Below are 18,204 nucleotides of genomic sequence, written 5' to 3' on the forward strand. Positions count from 1 at the left end.
TCTCTCCATTCACACTGGAGAAGCTGTGGGGAGAATACACTGACCTTTCCAAAACAACAGTGCAAGTTGCCAATTCCCCATGGACAACAAGGACATAGCAAGCCTCAGGTACTGCTGCTCTGTATTGCTACCTGTATCACCCAATGCCTCATTAGGCTTGGAAAACATTACTTTTCACAAAGATCTGGAATGTAATATTTCAAGCAAGTTCATCTTATGATAGCCAAAAAGAAATAAGGGTTGCCAAAACTGTAAATAACCAGCCGTGGCCTTCTAATGACAAATATGCTAATCTCTTGCAGAGCTAGAAATCCAGCACCAGAATAAGACACAACAGCTTGCTGAGAACTTTATGAGCAGCGCATGGTGTTCTTGAATGTTGCCAGTCTCCTCGTTCTTAACTTTGCCATCTGCTTGCATGCTAAACTCTCTTTTCTTGTTTCCTTCCTCCTCCTCCACATCAAAAAGGAACTCCCTCTGCTGAGCTTACTAGAGGATGTGAAACCAAAACTAAACAGCGACACTAACGGCAGAGAGAACAGGAGCCTGAGCAAGATCCATCTTTGTTTTCAGGGTCTTGCAGTCTGTGCTTCGGAGCATTTTACACTCTCCCCAAGTCACAACGAATTAATTGCTTTTGCTTCCTCAGCCTCTCTAGAAGGGACAGAAGGCACTACTTTTTCTTCTGTTTCACTTCCTCCCCATGCATCTTCCATAAGAGCTGTATTTCAGGAAGGGGCACTTCGTGTTTTGGGCACATGAAGCAGTGCAAGAGGTCAGTTACACTCCCTACAGCCTCTGCTGAACATCCAGGGCCTTGGAGGGGGAGGGGGGAGGGGTGGAGCAAACGTTAATAATTGAGATATTCGGGAAGAAAACAAACTCTGCATGGCACAGCAGCTGCTTGAGGAGATTCCTTATTCTGTTTCTTATCCCCACCATGGTAGCCTGCCCAAAAACTTCACTGAAACGCACCCCTGCTCTCAAGAGTGTGATTGCAAGCAGCAGCCAAGCCCCTGGGGCAAGCTTCATGTTCCTGGCTATCCCCCTGGAGAAGTGTGGGGTTTCTCCCTGGACATCTCCTATCACAGCCCATCATCTGAAAGCAAGCTGAGCTACACAGAGGACAGAAGCACTTACTCACTGGCTGGGATGAGGCAAGACACGAAGGCTTCTCAAAAGCTCCCAGAGCCAGCAGCGGCAGTGACAGCCACCAGGAGAAAAAGAGGCAATGTACGCCCTTCCCACTTGCCCAGGGGTGTATGGTTTCATTAAACTCACCCCTCCGTGGCAAAGGAGGAGCCTTAGGCTCTGGAAGAGAGTAGTAAGATGGGAGGGAACTTGGCAAGAAAACAAACATCTGATATCTTCCTGGTTTATAAAGCTTAGGCCCTGCCCACCAGGAACACCTCTTGCCTGCCTTCTCCTAAAAGCACCTGCTTTTAGGTGCAGAGGATAACCTGTGCTTCTCCACACCAGATGTATGGGAAAGTGGCCCTGAGCACAGGCGGAGTGTACTGAGACCTCCTGTCCTTCGCTTCTGCAGGTCAGGCACTTTCCTGGTCCTGCCTAATGTGCCATGTCCTCTTGGGGTGAACATGGAAAGAAACATGAGGAGAATAGACAACTAGCAAGAGGGAGCATCCACAAAGGAAGGGAGTATGGATTCAAAGGCTTGACTGTGGATGGCAGGAGCATGAGCACAGCAAAAGGTGCCCGTGTATCTGAGCCCTGAGCAGGTAGGGAAGCGTAAGGAGGCCTTACAGTGGCCACTATCCACCTGGAAACCTGCTTCTTCTGGTAGAATGGAGGCCATTGTTACTTTATTAGTGGAGTCTGGGCAGGGGAAAAGGTCTGTTTGGATGACTACACCAAATGCAATGCCATAAAGCAGACAATGTTCCATTTCCCAAGACAGAATCACTTTGTAGTGGAGTCAGACCTTTAGGCAAATACTCTAGATCAGATCAGATCATAGTTATTTTGTATATTTTAGTACAAAGAGTAAGGCTATCTACCTGGTCAAACCTTCCTCCAGATGTGTATATTTGCTGAGAGGACCCTGAGAACTTTGGCTCAGACGTATGCTGAGCCCTTGTTCTGACAGTAGATTTACCAGGGCAAGCTCTTTCCTTGCAGTGCTTCCTTTGATTATGCAGAATATCTTCCACATTTCTGACATGTATCCTGCTATGCCGTCTAACCATTACCTTAGCTCTGAAGGATTTTGAGGTATCACAGACACTTCCTTCTAGCTTTGTATCAGGAAGTTCTGACATGTGTGAGCTGACACCTGTAGCTGATACCAGAGCTAAGGAAACTCCTTCAGTACAACCCGTACTGTGAACAAGGGGGATGGTAATACTTCTTCCTAATAAAATGTGCCAGACTTCCTTATCACTTGTTTTTTATTCTGTTTGGGTCTTTCTAAGCAGCCTGCCTCTCTGTGCATGGTAAGCAGAAGTTTTTAAGCATGCAGTGAACTTCATGCATATGCTAAACAGTGAAAATATTGCCTGCTAGGAACTACAGAGTTCATTTGCAACTGCCCTGGCACTGGCAGACTGCAAGGCTAGCGGAAAAGAACCACTGTTACAACCACTATGTAGGTATGATATGTTCTGATTTTTGGCCAATGTCCATCTCTCAAGTCTTCAAAATTGTACCCTAAGAATGGCACTGGAGAAGTGCAAACCTGGACACCTGCCAGGCCAACCTTGATTAGCAACATTTGCTTGTACTTAAGTATTTTGGTCAAAAATAAACATACAAGCTGATAGACATTGTTTTTTCTTGCTCCAAACTTGCACATTCTAAAATTGAAGTTTGGAAGTATTTGTATCATGATTTCATTGATCTGTGCATAGAGGAAATATTAAAGCACTCTAAGTTGCACAGCAGATAGAATGAGGTTGGTGAGGATTTAGAGTTCCCTTCTAAGACTGCAACCCACCCAAGCAGTGTGAGGTGTGCTTTTGCTGTGAATCTATTTACAGTTGCATTTGTCAACACTGTTTTCCACTAACCTCTCTTTCATGGTTACCTTCCCTTCCACTACACAGCAGGGCAGTCATGTGGAAGAATACCTCCCTCCATGCTTTCTTATCCTGAGCATAACACCAAATATGTCAGCAACATCAAAATGGAAAGTGGATCTCTGATCATGGGATCAGCCAACAGTTGTTGGAGAGAACAAAGTATGGTAATTTTCTGACCAGGCAAGTCAAGAGTTGCTGACCATCAGTGGTCATCCTAACAGATCCATTAAATAAATGTGAATGTGTTGACCAAAAGCTTCTGTACAGAGCACAAAGCCATTTCCTGCTATGGTAGTTTCAAAACAGTAGGTAGATAAGCTACACCACACCACACTTAAACTCTTCTTCCTTAGAAGGACGGGGTAAGAAAATGCAATTAAAACAAAGCTTGTGAGTTGAGATAAGCATAGGGAGATCTCTCACTAATAATAGTCACAGGCAAAACAGACTCAATGTGAGGCAGAGTAATGTAATTTGTTGCCTGTTGATAGCAGACTAAAGCAGTGAATACTAAAAGCAAACTAAAAACACCTTCCCCGCCATCCACCCTCTTATACTACTACATCCTCCCCCTGAGCAGAACAGAAATTAATATGGCTGTAAGTTCCTGCTGGCTTGATCAAGATAGCCTCCCATCAGGAGAAAGATTGTTGTGGGACTATGACAGAAGTAGCCCCTGTTTCAGTTCCCTTACCCTATTATGTCTGTATGGGAGCATTACTAGTCAATGTCTGCTGGCTGTTAGGGTGCCTTCCGAAACCAAAGGGTGCAGCAGGTGGTGTTCTGCTTGGTGTCCTTCTCTAGTTCCTTATTTTTTAACCCTAAAGTCTTTGCTCTCAGTTTATTTTCATTCTTTTTCTTCTGCAATCAGTTGTCTTCTCTGCGTGCTGTTTTTATTCTTGCTCAAACCCCATTTTTGAGGTAGGATGCAAAAAGCACCTATTCTTGGTATGGATGAAAAATGGACTCGTGTGAACGGAAATAAGAAATAACAATAGTGACCAGAAAATAAAGAAGGACTGGACCTCACTTTCTGCAATTCAATAGCTGGGATATGCCAATTGCTACAGTTGCAAGGGTATGCACTCCTGCTCCTAGACAGAGCTCACTTCCTGGTATCTATCATCCTCCCTGCATGAGCAGAAGCAGAAGCAGGAGAGCTAACACCACCACCACAACCCTCACTACAGCCACAGGAACTACCACAACCCATGCCTCCAACACCATCTGCACCTGCATGCTGACCTACACACTGCCACCTTGGCCCATGTCACTGTGGTGGCTTACCCAGCGGGGCAGCTGAGCTCCACCACAACTACTCTCTCACTCTCCCTCCTCAAAGGGAAAGGAGGAAATAGGATGAAAAGAGCTCAAGGATTGAGATAAGTACTGGGTGATCACTCAATAACTATCATAATGGGTAAAACAGACTCAGTATAGGGAGGTTAATGTAATTTATTACCTATTACTAAAAAGCTACAGCAGTGAGAAACTAAAATAAAACGTAAACCACCTTCCCCCCCCCCCCCCACACACACCCTCTTCTACCTCCTCCCCCTGAGGGGGCTGTGGTCAGTCTCTCATGCTTCGCTTCATCTTCACCACACCTTCTCGGTCACTCTCTGCCCCTGCTCCATGTGGGATCCTGCCCACAGGATGCCATCCTTACCAGACTGAGCTTGCTTTCCAAAGGCAGCAGCTCTTCAAGAACTGCTCCCACACGGCTCCATACCACGGGGTCCATCCCCCAGGAGCAAACTGCCCCAGCACAGGTCCCCCACGGGTGGGCGGCAGCTCCCCCCAGACCCCCTGCTCCTGCGTGGGCTCCTCTCCACGGGCTGCAGCTCCGGCCCAGGGCCTGCTCCTGCGGGGGCTCTCCATGGGCCGCAGCCTCCTCCAGGCCACATCCACCTGCTCCACCAGAGGCTCCTCCATGGGCTGCAGCGTGGAGATCTGCTCCATGTGGGACCCATGTGCTGCAGGGGGACAGCCTGCTCCACCAGGGGCCTCTCCACAGGCTGCAGGGGAACTGCTGCTGCCTGCCTGGAGCATCTCCTGCCCTCCTGCTGCACTCACCTGGGGGACTGCAAGGCTGGTTCTCACTCCTTACTCTCCCAGCTGCTGTTGTGCAGCAATTTTTTTTTCCCCTTTCTTAAATATGCTCTCGCAGAGGTGCAGACAATATCACTTATTGGCTCAGCTCTGGGCAGTGGTGGGTCCCTTTGGAGCCTACTGCAAGTGGCTCTGATCTAATGCGGGGCAGCATCTGAACTCTCCTCACAGAAGACACCCTTGCAGCCTCCCTGCTACCAAAACCTTGCAACTTAAGCCCAATACAGTCACCTAAAGAGATGGGAGCTGCTGACTCTTTCCATCATACCCCATATAACACCCCACAAAAACTGGCACTGAAAAACAGCATGACACTGAAGAACAGAGTGAACACATACATGAACTGCTTTGTTGCCTTGCCCTTCTTTATCCCTTCCCCCTCCCTCTACTCTTTATTTTTAGTTAAGAAAACAGGAAACAAAAAACGGTATTACTCCCTCCTTGTAGTGAGGAGATAATATTTTGCACAAGGCATTTGACTGGCAAACATTTTTCTTCTCACAGATCTTACAGTGTAATATTTGTCTCAGTTGCTTTTGTCTTGCAGACCATAGAAATGTATGTGATGCAGTTGACTATTTTGGCTACAGAGGAGATGGGGAAAGGGCTGTTATTAACCTATTTATAAGGCTTGGTGGAAAACAGTCCTTCAGACTGCATTGCACTGATATTTCTGAAAGAAATCATTCATATTCCAGTGCAGTTTGCTTTTCACCTCATTCTTTGTGGATCTAAGGTGGTAGGTGAGAAAGATGTAAAAACAGTTTCTTACCATTTAGTTGCATTTCTTACTGGCCCTCTAACACAATCTTTTGGATTGCCTAGAATGCTCCAAATATTAAGGATCCAAGAAATGCAGGCAGCTCAAAAAGCATTTGATTTTCTTGGCCTCATTCTTGCATTACACTCTGGGATATATTTGTTTAATATCCTAACCCAGTAAATTTAAGTATCATTAGAGTGGATTTTTAAATTGAAAGGAAGAAGTATTCAAGTTACTTGCAGACCACGAGATCACAGTCCTTTCAATAACAAAATTATTTTGAACAACTTGCTCTACCATTTCCTTTTCATGCAGATATCTATTTATTTAAGTTAATCTTGTGACAGGAAGGATGATGCACACAACTGAGTCTTCTCCTTCCTTTCTCCTGCCTGTAGATTCACTATATAGCCATGAGGACTTCAGCTCTCTGCACATTGATTCTCACCCATAAAATATGGAAAACAATCATTTCTCTCTCTGTTCTTACGCTGAACTTTTCTATTTAGACCACAGGCTCTTCCTGGCAAAATTACCTGCTGCTATTGGTATTTAGTATACAGAGTCTTGTCCAGGAACTGATGTGAAAGAAACAAACATTCTGGTTTTATAGCTATGCCTGGTTTCCAGATCACTGGTAGCACATTTGTCCATCTCACTCTCATTAAATACAAGTATTTTAAACAGAAACAGGTCAAGTATTACTTTCATATGCAATGCACACTGGTTATTTTTTCCCATCTCACTCTGATTTTAAATATTTATGTAACAACCATTACTTTATGTTACTTAATATATCTAATGCAGACCTAATCTGCTTATGTTGCTAAAATATTTAATATTAATTTAATATAATCTGGCGTGGAAGAAGGAAGTACTGACACAGCAAAATTTTCAGGGTACCATGGATTATCTAGGCGATTAAGAACTTGAGCTGACAGTGAAGAAATGCAGAGGCCTAAATAAGACGTGAATTGTGACATTTTATGTTAAAAAATAAAGTTTATGCATTAGGTACTGCTAACATAGATCTGTTGTCAAAACAGCAAACAAGCTGTACAAAGTATGTACAAAGAACATGGTAAAGAACAACGAACATATCACCATGCTTATAGAAATCAACGGCATATGGGTTCGTTGTTTTCTTCAGCTTAAGGCTACATACTCATAAGATCATGAGATGGTCTGATCTCTACAGACTCACCACCCCATGCAGCTCTCTTACTCAGCACTTCATGTAAATCTTCCTTCCTTTGCTTTGGTACCAAGGAGGACAGTACTTCTTGCTACAGTACCTTTGCTACAGCAGGCAATGTGGGGAAGAAAAGCTGTTAAACTGATAAGGGACAGGAAAAGAAACCTTGACAAGCAGAGAAGGGATTATTCACTCCTGTGAAGAAAGGTGCACAGCTCCACCAGCTGCAACCACGAGACTGATGAACAGGATGCTGAACAGGAAACTGAATTGAGTAGTTCTGTCAAGCTCCTGTCAGAATGACTCACCACTTTAAAAAGCCATAGGTGAGCACTGCACACGCTTCTTTTCTCTCCTCTTTGGTCGTGTGTGGACCTCAGTAGAAGCCATGGAGGTCTCTGGCTGATGGTGTAGCTGCATGGTCTCACGCGCTGGCCCCTAAGAACTTCCTGGTGCAGATGCATAGCCTGCAGACATCTTGGGGAGAAACTTCTAACATGGTTATCCATACAGGGGACATGACACCAACCTCAACTAGCAAAATCTATGATTCACAGCACTGGAATCTTTCACAGTTTGTGGTTGCAAAGGCTTCAAACGGTAAGTGACTTTTCAAGGTGTTAGATGCTGTGTTTGCTCTGTGATGAATCACATTATCTATAAAGAAATTCTGAACTTTCCTGAAAGATAACATTGACAGGAAATACAGCTACTAATCATTATTGATATCCAGTCTATCAGCTTCTGTAGATAATGACAAAGAGGAAGTCTGATGTTTTAGGTCATTTGAGGTTTCTATCATAATCTCCCTGTCACACCTATTGTTATATTTTTATTTGTTTTATTAACCTTAATATTGTTAATTGCTTTCATGTAACTATATTGCTGTGGTGCTTTCTCTTATGTACTTCAACCCTCCCTACTTATTTCCATCCTCCTTTGGGTCATTTCCAGTGTTAATGTTGTCAGTTCTTAAAGACGGAAGCTTCCTGCTCTAAGGAACCTGCTTTGGCAGAAGGGTTGGACCTGATGATCTTTCGAGGTCCCTTCCAACCCCTTCAGTTCTGTGATTCTGTGATGGACGCTATGTCTTCTACAAAATTCTAACACATGAGTGCTGCAGATAAGTAAATAACAATCCTGGTGAATACTAGTCTCACCAAAAATGCAAACACAGCTAATAACATATCTGGATTCCTTTCTCTTATGCATCCTATTCCAAAACTTTCCAAAATAATGTTTTGCAAGACTGCTGAATGACTGGCCTTCTTGATGTAAGAGACCTGGCTGCAACATTCTCAGCCCTGCACTTTTGAGTGCAGGAGCACATGCTTAGTGCTCCTCAAGTACTACTTCACAACACACTCACATTCATTTAGCTACTTTTCTAATAAACCATTTGATCCTGAAAAATAAACACTTTTCAAATGTTATATGTAGAGTTTACTACAGTTTCAACAGCACCCCAAAAATTAACATCTTGTTTAGGGTATAGCCCTTGTTTAGGGCCGACTGAAGATTTTTAACTCACTGGCAGTTCTTCCATCGACTGTGGAGGTAGATGGGCTGATAAAATCAACCAAGAGCAGGATAAATTAGCTCCCCCAGCCTAGCTGTGCAATCACAGCTAAATCGCTGCTAGCGTGCGAGCTATTTAGTTCCAGTCAAACTAGGGCATCCCAGCAGTACACTGTTGTGACCACAATGCAGATATTTCTAATGTAAACCCTCTGTCCCCCAAATTTTTGTTCTGAAGTGATTTCTCCCTGCATAATTGAAAAGTTAGAGGTAGCATGTTAATGGGTGAGAAAAGGTAATCAAAGTTTATTTGTTACAGCAGTAAGCAGGAGGTGGCATCACAGAATCCATCAAACATTTTGAGTCATTCCCATGAGACTCATAGCATTGAAGGGGCCAAGTAGTTTTTCTGAGAAAATAATTTGCTTAGAAAATGCCACATTTTTAGTTAGAATGTTTGCATTTTCTCCCTGTGATTCTGTCTGGAGGGTATGTTTGCCTTTTGCCTTTATCAAATTCTTATCTTCTTGTTCAATCTTCATTTTATGAAATGTGGGAACATTTCTTGAAACAAAATACACAGCTAAGTAAATACATGGCCATTACAACGCCTAATGGGAGACTTTTTTCCTGCAAAAATAGGCACTTACCTTTTCTGAACAGCTGTCCTTGACAGCTCAACAGCCTCCAGTGATGTCTGTGGAAGTTACCATTGCAGAGGAATTTGCAGGCCTACCTTCACAGAAGCCCATATGCTTTGAGCCAGTAAGGTGCCAGAAAGAAGAACTGAAAGCTGCCCTAAATATTAGCAGCTGAGAGTGGGTTTGACAAGTGTCTGTCTTGCACTCAGCCTATGCACTGCATTCTGCTTTGGTACAAGGATAAATTCCCCTTCTCCTCCAAAATCATCCTGAGCACTTGCTGCAAACACCCAACTCATCTGTCTGTAGGTCAGCAGCAACTGTCCCCCTCCAAAGCCTTTAGCTCATGTGGGGAGCTTTGCAAACCACACTTCCTCAGTAACAGCAGCAGGCTGCTTACTCTTTGGTCAGGAGGTGTATTTGCCAAATTGATCTGTGAAACTAAAAGTCAAGTGTCTCAGTTATGTAAAGGAAGCATCTAGGGTAACAAGGATAGCCATTTTGAAGCATCAAATGATTCACAACGGAAGATGTAAATTCTCAGTTTCTTTGTCAACCTGGAGAATGACCTGAAAATGTCATTAATAGCAGCGGGTGAGTAAGTGTGAAATGGATACCTGTGACTTCTCTGTGGTTATAAGCCACAGTAAACTATTTTTGACCACAGTAGCAGGCGGATCTGAATGAAAAGAGAGCGAGCCACTTAAGAGACATTTCATTCTTAAGACTAAAACCAGGTAGTGCGCTATCTGATTTTAGGAAAGTGGATGGTCCAGTGTCCAGGGTTGTTTATGTTCTCAGATTTGCTTTGTTTTGCTTAAGTCAGGAGGTGCTTGGCAAGTTTTATCATTAAACAGCCTGAAGTAGAAGAATGAGTAAATGTTGAGAAACTTGTTCTTAGAAAGAGATGCACAAATAGCTGTGCATACACTAGTGTTTCCCTGTCTTTTATGCAAAACTTGTTCAATATGAAACAGGTACTGACCCTTCTTGCTGTCCTAATTCCATACCTTCCTCTCATTCTCTGCTCCTCTGGGTTCAGTTCTCCCAAAACCTCTTAAAGCATATATATCCTGAGCATTCTGGATCCATTACTTTTTCCATCTCCCCTTCCCCCTCTTCTGGGAATCTTTGGTTCCCTAAGTTCCCCAAAGCCAACATATTTAAAGCATTGTTTTCACACACTTTTTTTATTCCTTTTTACCCTTTTGCCTGTCTCTTCTCAAGTGTCATCCCAGGAATACTGGCACGTCCAGCTCTCCAGCACATTGCCTAAACAAGCCGCTGCCACATGCCAAAGCTGAAGTCAACCGTAAGTCTGTATGCATAGAAGCATAAAGTTTATATGGGTCTTGATTATCTGCAAAGATAAGCACCCGGGGATAATTATCAGCAACTGATTACGCTTAAATATTCTTGGCAAATAAAAGGAATTGGAGGTCACGGTGAAAGCATAATGCATAACCCTCCATGTTCATGGTTTTCTCTCAGGTTTTCTGCGTGGGTACCGATGGCGGCATGCTTTGGACAAACCCGCACTAGGTGTGCACCTCATCAGCCTTGCACGGGGAGCTGCATTCCCCATTCCCCTGGACATCTGACCTCGCCACACAGCCAGGATCTGTCGCCAATAAAGCAGCTACCGCGCGTCAGACACCGCACGAAACACTGGTGCGGAGCGCCAGCCCTCCCGGTACGTGCAGCCCCGTCTCACGACCCAGCCTGCGGCCCCACGTCCAGCCCTTGCACCGTCTCTCCGCCCGTTCCGGCCCCGTCATCTCCTCCCGCGGCGGGGCAGGAGCTCCGCACCCATGGGGCGCCCCGGGGCTGGCGGCTCCCCGGAGCGGAGGACGGCGCCCCGCAAGGCTGGAGGTGCATGGGGCGAGGGAGCTCGGCGGCCGGGCTGCCGGCTGGGCTGCGGCCGGGCGAGGAGAGGGGAGCCGCGGCGTCCCGGGGCAGCGCCGGTGTCCCGGGAGCCGCCGGGCTGCTGGAAAGCCCCGCGGCGAGATGGCGCCCGCCGGGCTCCCGGGGGCTGCGGGCAGGCGGGGATGGGGCCGCAGCGCCCACCCGGGCCGCTGTCCTCGCCTCCTGTCCTCAGAGAGTGGCCTCTGGAACGGCTCCGGGGATCCTGGGCTCTGCTCCTGCCTTCAACTCCGTATGTTTTTTAAAAATTCCTCGTATTTATTTATTTATTTATTTATTTATTTTTTCAGGTCTGTTCTCAAACATCTGGTTCTGGCGAGGTGTTGCTGGAATCCTCGTTGCTGCTGTCGTCTTGATTTTGTGTATTCACTTTGGTAAGCATATGCACTTTGTGTAAGGTATTTGCAAAGAACATCTAACTAGCCTTAGAAATTAGAGTTTTGCATGGTCAGAAGTCCCCAGGACCTCACAAGAGGGTTCTTCAGACCTTACCGTGTTTCAAAGCTAATTACACGTCTCATGCCTTGCTGTTTAAAACTGTGGTCTAATACTGGGGAAATAACTCCCATAGTTAGAGAGTGCTCAGATTAGTCTGAGTGTGCTTCTGACATTCAGTTCTATAACCTTGCTGTTGATCATAATCCAAGCTTGGGAAAACAAATGCAAAATTGTCTTTTGCAACCACTCTGTAATCCTTAACACTGTAGTAAACAAAGTTATTGATTCAATACAAGAAAGAAACACTCACAAAAGCCTTAATTGTCAGAAACATTTAAGTTGTAGATGAGTGTCTAAAGCATACATAGTTATTACCTTCCCAGTTACTTCTACCGACTTGCAGTGATCATCACTTTAAAGATTTGTTAGCGGGAGCTAGAGTACATAATTAGTTTGCAATAAATATTTCTGCTGGGCAGAGATAATTATGTAGTGGTTAGACTGAGATGAATTAGATGGTGCAGCCACAAAGCAAGCTAAAAAGCTCTAGAAACCTTTTCCATTTGGAAGAAATAGGTTTCTGTCTTTTTGCAGTAAACCATTCTTCGGACAAAGATATTCCTGCCTGTCCATCCCTGGAACTCTGTCCATCAGATTGGCTATATTTCCAGAAGAAATGCTACTACCTCTCAGAGAGAGAAGCCAACTGGAACTCTAGTCAGAACTTCTGCTCATTGCGCAATGCTTCCCTCCTGGTGATCGAAAATCTTCAGGAATTGGTAAGAGAACAAAGCAGGGATCCTGGTTTCACTCCATCTCGCTTCTAGGATACTGCACAATACACCCATGAGTTTTTCCAGCCTTGTAAGCTGAACAGTTTTAATTCTGATGCAAAGGCTGTGACAAGTCACAGCAAGCAGAAAGCTGCGTACCTCTTTCCCTGCAAACAGCAAACGTCAGTTCTAGCAGTTGATGTGTTAGAACAGTTGATGTGTTAGAACATCCCCAAGGCTTATCTGAGTTAAATTTTATGCTGTTCACAGCCATAAGTACTCACACGGAAGGCAACTGTCAGCGTAAATATCGTTGTATCTTAGGTAACTTTAATTAGACGAAAACTGTTCTCTCTTAGCAAGATAGATTGACAGACAAGTTGATAGATGTGTTAGTCTTGACTTTTGGTGTTAGGAGATAATTATTTTAACCGCAGTTTAGAGCATCCTTTTCTGTATCATACTAGTAAAAAGACCTAGGACAATATATCCTCCCATATCTGTTAGTAGACCTTGATAGCATTTGCTATGTTAAAACAGTTTCTCCCTATGTCAATAGATCACATCACAGATACCAGTGTTATGGCTATACTGGGTGCAAATGACAATCCTGTTCTATGTACTGTGGCAAGGTTCTACCCTCACTCATCTCCCTCTAAAATGTCCATCACAAATCCTTGCTACTTAGTAATAAAAATTCAATATGATGAAGACATACCAGTGATGGAGAAATGCATTATCTGCAAAGGTGCTCATTGTTCTTTGAAGAGTTTCTCGTGGAGAAAGAATAAATGCAGTTCCATAGTAGTTCTTAATATTCAGCAGTATACTTGGATTCTTGTAGTTGGCATTTCTACTGCTACAATATCTGAGTGCTGCAGGGATAATCTTAAAATTAGTCTGCTTATTTCTGTTCAAGTTGTAAGTTCTTTTTCCGTAAGGTGAATCACACAAGATCCTGTAGATTTAGTCCTTAATACTGTTCCTTTTGAGAGAAAGGCAAGATCATTGCTTTGCTTTTGAGCCTTGCATCAAAGACTTCATATTCTGATAACTGTATGGAACATGCAAAACTTCTTTTGTGTTTATTCCTGCAGAGTTTTATGGTGAAGATAACAAAGCAAGACCCATGGATTGGACTTCATAAAATAAATGAAGAATTCTTTTGGGTAAATGGGAGCACATTAGATAACAAGCTGTGAGTCAATGCTGTTGTTTTTTGCTAGTGATACTAGATTATAGAGGACCAAAATACGATAACATAGAGATATAGATAGTGACTTGAAAGAAATACCTGTAATGATGCTGTCCAGATGGCAATGGAAACAGCAAGGAATACAATACAGATTTCACATAGTTTGGGTAAAACTGATGATGAAAATTAGGAGATAAATCTGTAACACCTGATTCAGAAGCAAAATGAGAAGGGAGGTCATGGTAACAAACAGTATAGCAAAGTGAAAGTTAAATCTTGAGACCACCAAGGTACTGACGTAATGGGGAAAGGGATGAAAGATTCCAATAACCTGAATTCCTCATCATAGAATAGAGTTTGAAAGAACAATGCAAGAGGCTTATGGGAAAGGTATTTGGGAGGCTTGTAAGATATGTTCATACCTCTTATGGTATATGCTTACACACACACAAAAAAAAAAAGGGTTCCAGAGGGGGAGTTGAAGCTGTGAATTTGTGTTGTAAGAGCTACTCTGTGGTACCTGCCCTATGCTCTCTCACAGGCATCACGTGTGGGGGTACTTTGCTCCTCCCACCAATGGCTGGTCCATCATTTCAGAGTCCTGCATCTCATTCTGGGGCAGCTGCTGGCAGGAGTCTGTAGAATAACCAATGACAGTGATAGACACTGAGATTTCACAAGTCTGAAATTAATATTGAGTATTTAGATTTTTCATTTTTTAAGGTTTTTGACATCACTAGTTATGCGTGACTATATCCTGTTCCTCCCTGAGACTTGCAAGCTTGATCTGACAAATATCTTACACGTTTAATAGGAGATGTAAGCAGAATGTAGGCATCTTAAGTTGGAAACTGCAGTCCTCCCCACTGTTGCTTACTCCTGCCTGTGACAGAAACAAGTTCTTTGCATTCTTAGACTTTTGCCTCTGTGCATGCCTAAAACTGCTCCTCCTGTCTTTAAAAGAGTGAGTACCTTGATGTCTAAGAACATGAACTGTAAGAGTCATGTTAGCACTGGGGCAGGTTGGCCTTTGTCTTTTCCAGCTTGGTTAGCCTACTCACTGAACACTATTACACTTTATTTTAACACACAGTTGGTGAAGGAGGCCCTTACCTCTTCCACACCTGTGGTGCAGAAATGGAGATTCATTTCCTATTTCCCACCAGCCCCTTAACCATAGTGCCTTGTTCAATTCTGAGGAAGAGGAAAATTAAAAAAAATATTTGTTTCACAGCTTCTCTTGAAAATTTTTAGCTGTACAGAATGCCAAGGGAGTCAAAGGTGGAGCCAGTCTTTGATAGCCCAGGGTCTTTCAGAAGGGCAAATTTAAATTCCATTATTTGCTCTAGGGATGTATTTCACATTAAGCAACCACTAGGCAAGATGCAGGAATACTGCCAGCCCTAGGTTTTGTATTCTGGGGGCCAGACCCCCATAAAAGAAGATGATACCTGTGGCATTTTCTTCAGAGAGCAAGATATCATCTTCATGCCATGCCTTGCCCATAGTAAATCAGGTGTTACATGAAAAGAATCCGTAATCCCTTTAGTTCTCTCTTCTCTGTTGAATTATTTGATTCTGGCTGTCAAAGTAATAGTATCTTTCATTTTCCCTTGCAGGATTGAGGTAAAAGGCTCTGGAAACTGTGCCTATCTTGAGTCAAAAGGAGTCTCGGCCTCTGGATGTTATTTAACCAGGAAGTGGGTCTGTAGCTTGAGTACTAGCTTAGCATGATAATGGTGGGCGAAGTCACCTTCTCTGACACGTAGAACTCTGATATATCTGCACAGTATATGTGTATACTCTGGGACCTGGGAATGTATTTCAGCTCTTGCCTGGAAGTGAACATGTTTTCTGGTAGCCAGGACTTTCTGCCCGTGGAGGGGGCTTCTGTTTTTTCACAATGTCATTTCAATGTCTTTTCTCAGGGTCTTGATAAATTTTCTTGCCCCATATTTCTAGCTGCTAAGCTACTGCTCAGCCTGTAGCTTCTTTTGTGTCATCAGTATTTCTTCCATGATTTTGTGTCTTGTAGGATCCTAAGCAGCTGTTCTTTTCTATTTGGTGTGTCATTGGATGTGTTCGTTCTGCCTTTCTCTTTTCGAAGCTCTGTGTACAGGCATGGTATTATACAAAGTGATGTGGCTCTGCCTAAAGGTTTCTGTATCTCCCAGATACAGGATGATCCAGAAATGAGCACTTTGGTTTTAGACATGAGCATTGTGGACTTCGTACTCCCAGTTTGATGGGGTGCGTCTTGTGTGTCTCTGCATCACATTCATTGTTTTTTGTAATTGTTATTTTGCATTAATTTTGTTTAATTTGCTTGGTAGTAATACTGAAATTCATATAGCTGCTTTCCTGAAGCTCTCCTTCCTGCAGCACCCATCTTAGCAAAAAAATAAATAAAAAGTATTAATTTATCTGAGGATTTGCACAAATGGGGAGGAGAAGTTCAAACTACAAAAGTAAGGGTCCAAGTATTAATATAGTAAAATTAGAAATATCCCTAGTGCAAATGGCAAAATATTGAGAATAAGAGAATTAATAATAAAGGATGTGCCTTCATGATTTCCTCATGTCTTATGCCTATCTGAGTTTGAGGAATCTAGACAAGTGGTCAATTTCTGGATAGACTATCAGTGTTTTGTTCTGTGTGCATATCATTTTCAATAGCAACATACAGAATGAGGGCACAATCCCACTGAACTCTGTCCATTCATTCTACAAGGTAAACTGAAGACAGAAAGTGACATTGAACTAAAGGAAGCAAATCAGCTTGTTTTCATGGAGGGACTATTTGTAATGGTTTTCTAGACAAGGAAGGATCAGGAATTCTCATGTATAACAGGGCAAAATACTTCCTGCTCAGAATAAAATCTGGAAACAAAGGACTTTGTTTACTAAGATTCCCTCTCTTTAAGGCAGCTCTGGCAGTATATCTAGTACAGAATGCCCCTGGCCATAGAGGTTGTCCATGTATTTTGTTAGGAAATAAGGGGGGGTGACCTCTCATCTGGTGGAAATCAGTGTTGCTTAATTGATTCAAGTGGAAATACGCTACTCTGCAGAAGTACAGGATCTGCTGCTGTATTGCCATGCCCTTCTGTCACCTCTTCAGGCATGCATAGTTGACTTTTGTGATGTGGTATGCCGCAGGCTACATGGGATTTCTTAAAGAAGCAAGTGGAATAACTTTTTGAGCCACTAGAGAGCAGTGTAGTTTCAGGGAAGGAAAGATAATTGTGTTTCTTTCATTGTCAAGAATGTAAAATTGCACTGTGTTTTTTTCAGTATTATATTTTGTCCTATTTCTAATAATTTTTTTGCCTTCACTGTATTTTTATGAAAATTTAATTGTCTAATTTTGTTAATTGTTTTGTTTATGCCTTCATTATTTTCTGTGACAGTAGGACTGTACTGTAACAGGATTTTGTGGTACAGATATTGTTAAAAACTTGTATCTTCTAGATGTTAATTTATATATGATCATAATTTTTCTGAACTACACTTTTTTAATTGCATGTGTTTTTATAAGCACAGTAACAAGACTCTACAGTATGAATAGCAGTAGGAATCTATGTGTTAATTTATATGTAACTTGTTTGTTTGTTTCCCTGCAATGTTTTTAAATTAACTAGCTCTGAAGAGTATGGTATGTGCAATAGTCCGGAAAAGATACTTAATAAATATCTTTACAGAGCTTTTGAATTCCACTGGTGTGTGTGCGAATGTTGTACCATTAAAAGTCTTTTTTCAGCCCAAGCACCATATGGAAAAAAAAGAAGTCACACCAGACTGAAGCAAAATAAAATATTCAGGTTTTCAGTATGAAAAGATCTTTAAAGATAACGTTGGGGTTTACATGAAATGACATTTCATGCCACCACCCCAGAAAACATTTCATTTTCTAACAGTTTAAATCTTTTTAAACCCTTCAAAATATGTCAGATTTAACAAAGCATTTAACTAAACTGGTGAAGTAGTCCTCTGGAAATGCTGAAACAAGCATAGTGAAATAAAAACAGTATAGTAAATTTGGGGGGAAACATGGAGTTTTATGCAGTTTGTTCTTACAAAGTTTTCAGAGCATTTATATTATTGAAATTCTATAGGTATATTTTACAAATTTGATAGAATTTGTGAGGGATAAGGGGTATTCTTGTACCACATTTTATCTTCTTTAGTGAACTGATTTACCCAGAAATTCTTTTTAAATACAGAATAATGGCACTCTTGTGTTTTTTTTGTTTTGTTTTGTTTTTTCTCCATCAATGCCATCTATATGTAGAGTCCAAATATTGAAAATTTTAGTTCTTAAAGGAGGTTTTGAAGAAACCATGAGCACAATGGGTTACAATGAAAGCGCTTTTTGACTCTTAATGGGTGCAATTAGCATCTTTGTTAATACCCAATGTCTGTCATGCTAAGAACTGAAGGGGCGGGATATGAACTCGCTTTACTCACAGTGAGGTTAATGAAGTACTACAATTAAGTGCTTTTTTTTTTTTTTCCCTTTTAAATCTGTAGGATTACACAAGATTTAGTGACTGCATAAAGTGTAGGTAAGGTCTTTGGTAAGACGCTACAAAAATATTTAATTACATT

The 18,204-nt window shown here is 42.5% G+C and overlaps 2 protein-coding genes and 1 long non-coding RNA gene across 6 annotated transcripts in view; 2 read left to right on the forward strand and 1 right to left on the reverse strand.

Moving 5' to 3' along the window:
• The window catches only part of LOC101804009 (uncharacterized), an 18,213-nt gene extending 10,596 nt beyond the window's left edge, over positions 1 to 7,617 (reverse strand). For 2 of the 4 annotated variants that reach the window (XR_011811538.1, XM_038186350.2), the window contains exon 1: positions 1,141 to 1,347. Coding sequence is in view for 2 of the 4 variants with exons in the window: in XM_072042701.1 (XP_071898802.1) it covers positions 7,417 to 7,617 (201 nt within the window). In the remaining 2 variants the exon portion in view is untranslated. Of the gene's footprint in view, positions 1 to 1,140; positions 1,348 to 7,416 lie in introns of those variants that run through there. The other 2 variants (XM_072042701.1, XM_038186342.2) reach the window with 2 other exon arrangements.
• LOC140003243 (uncharacterized) lies at positions 7,568 to 10,899 on the forward strand. The gene is made up of 3 exons (XR_011811553.1): positions 7,568 to 7,708; positions 10,495 to 10,579; positions 10,759 to 10,899. It is a non-coding gene; the product is annotated as an uncharacterized lncRNA (long non-coding RNA).
• An 85-nt stretch (positions 10,900 to 10,984) lies between these two features.
• On the forward strand, positions 10,985 to 17,312 carry LOC101794236 (C-type lectin domain family 2 member B). The gene is made up of 5 exons (XM_072042730.1): positions 10,985 to 11,139; positions 11,481 to 11,564; positions 12,223 to 12,407; positions 13,499 to 13,599; positions 15,216 to 17,312. Exons 1-5 carry the CDS (start codon positions 11,079 to 11,081, stop codon positions 15,328 to 15,330), a joined length of 546 nt encoding a protein of 181 aa, XP_071898831.1. The 5' UTR covers positions 10,985 to 11,078; the 3' UTR covers positions 15,331 to 17,312.
• The last annotated feature ends 892 nt before the right edge of the window (positions 17,313 to 18,204 follow it).

Source organism: Anas platyrhynchos, chromosome 1, assembly GCF_047663525.1.
Source record: "Anas platyrhynchos isolate ZD024472 breed Pekin duck chromosome 1, IASCAAS_PekinDuck_T2T, whole genome shotgun sequence".
NCBI lineage: Eukaryota > Metazoa > Chordata > Aves > Anseriformes > Anatidae > Anas > Anas platyrhynchos.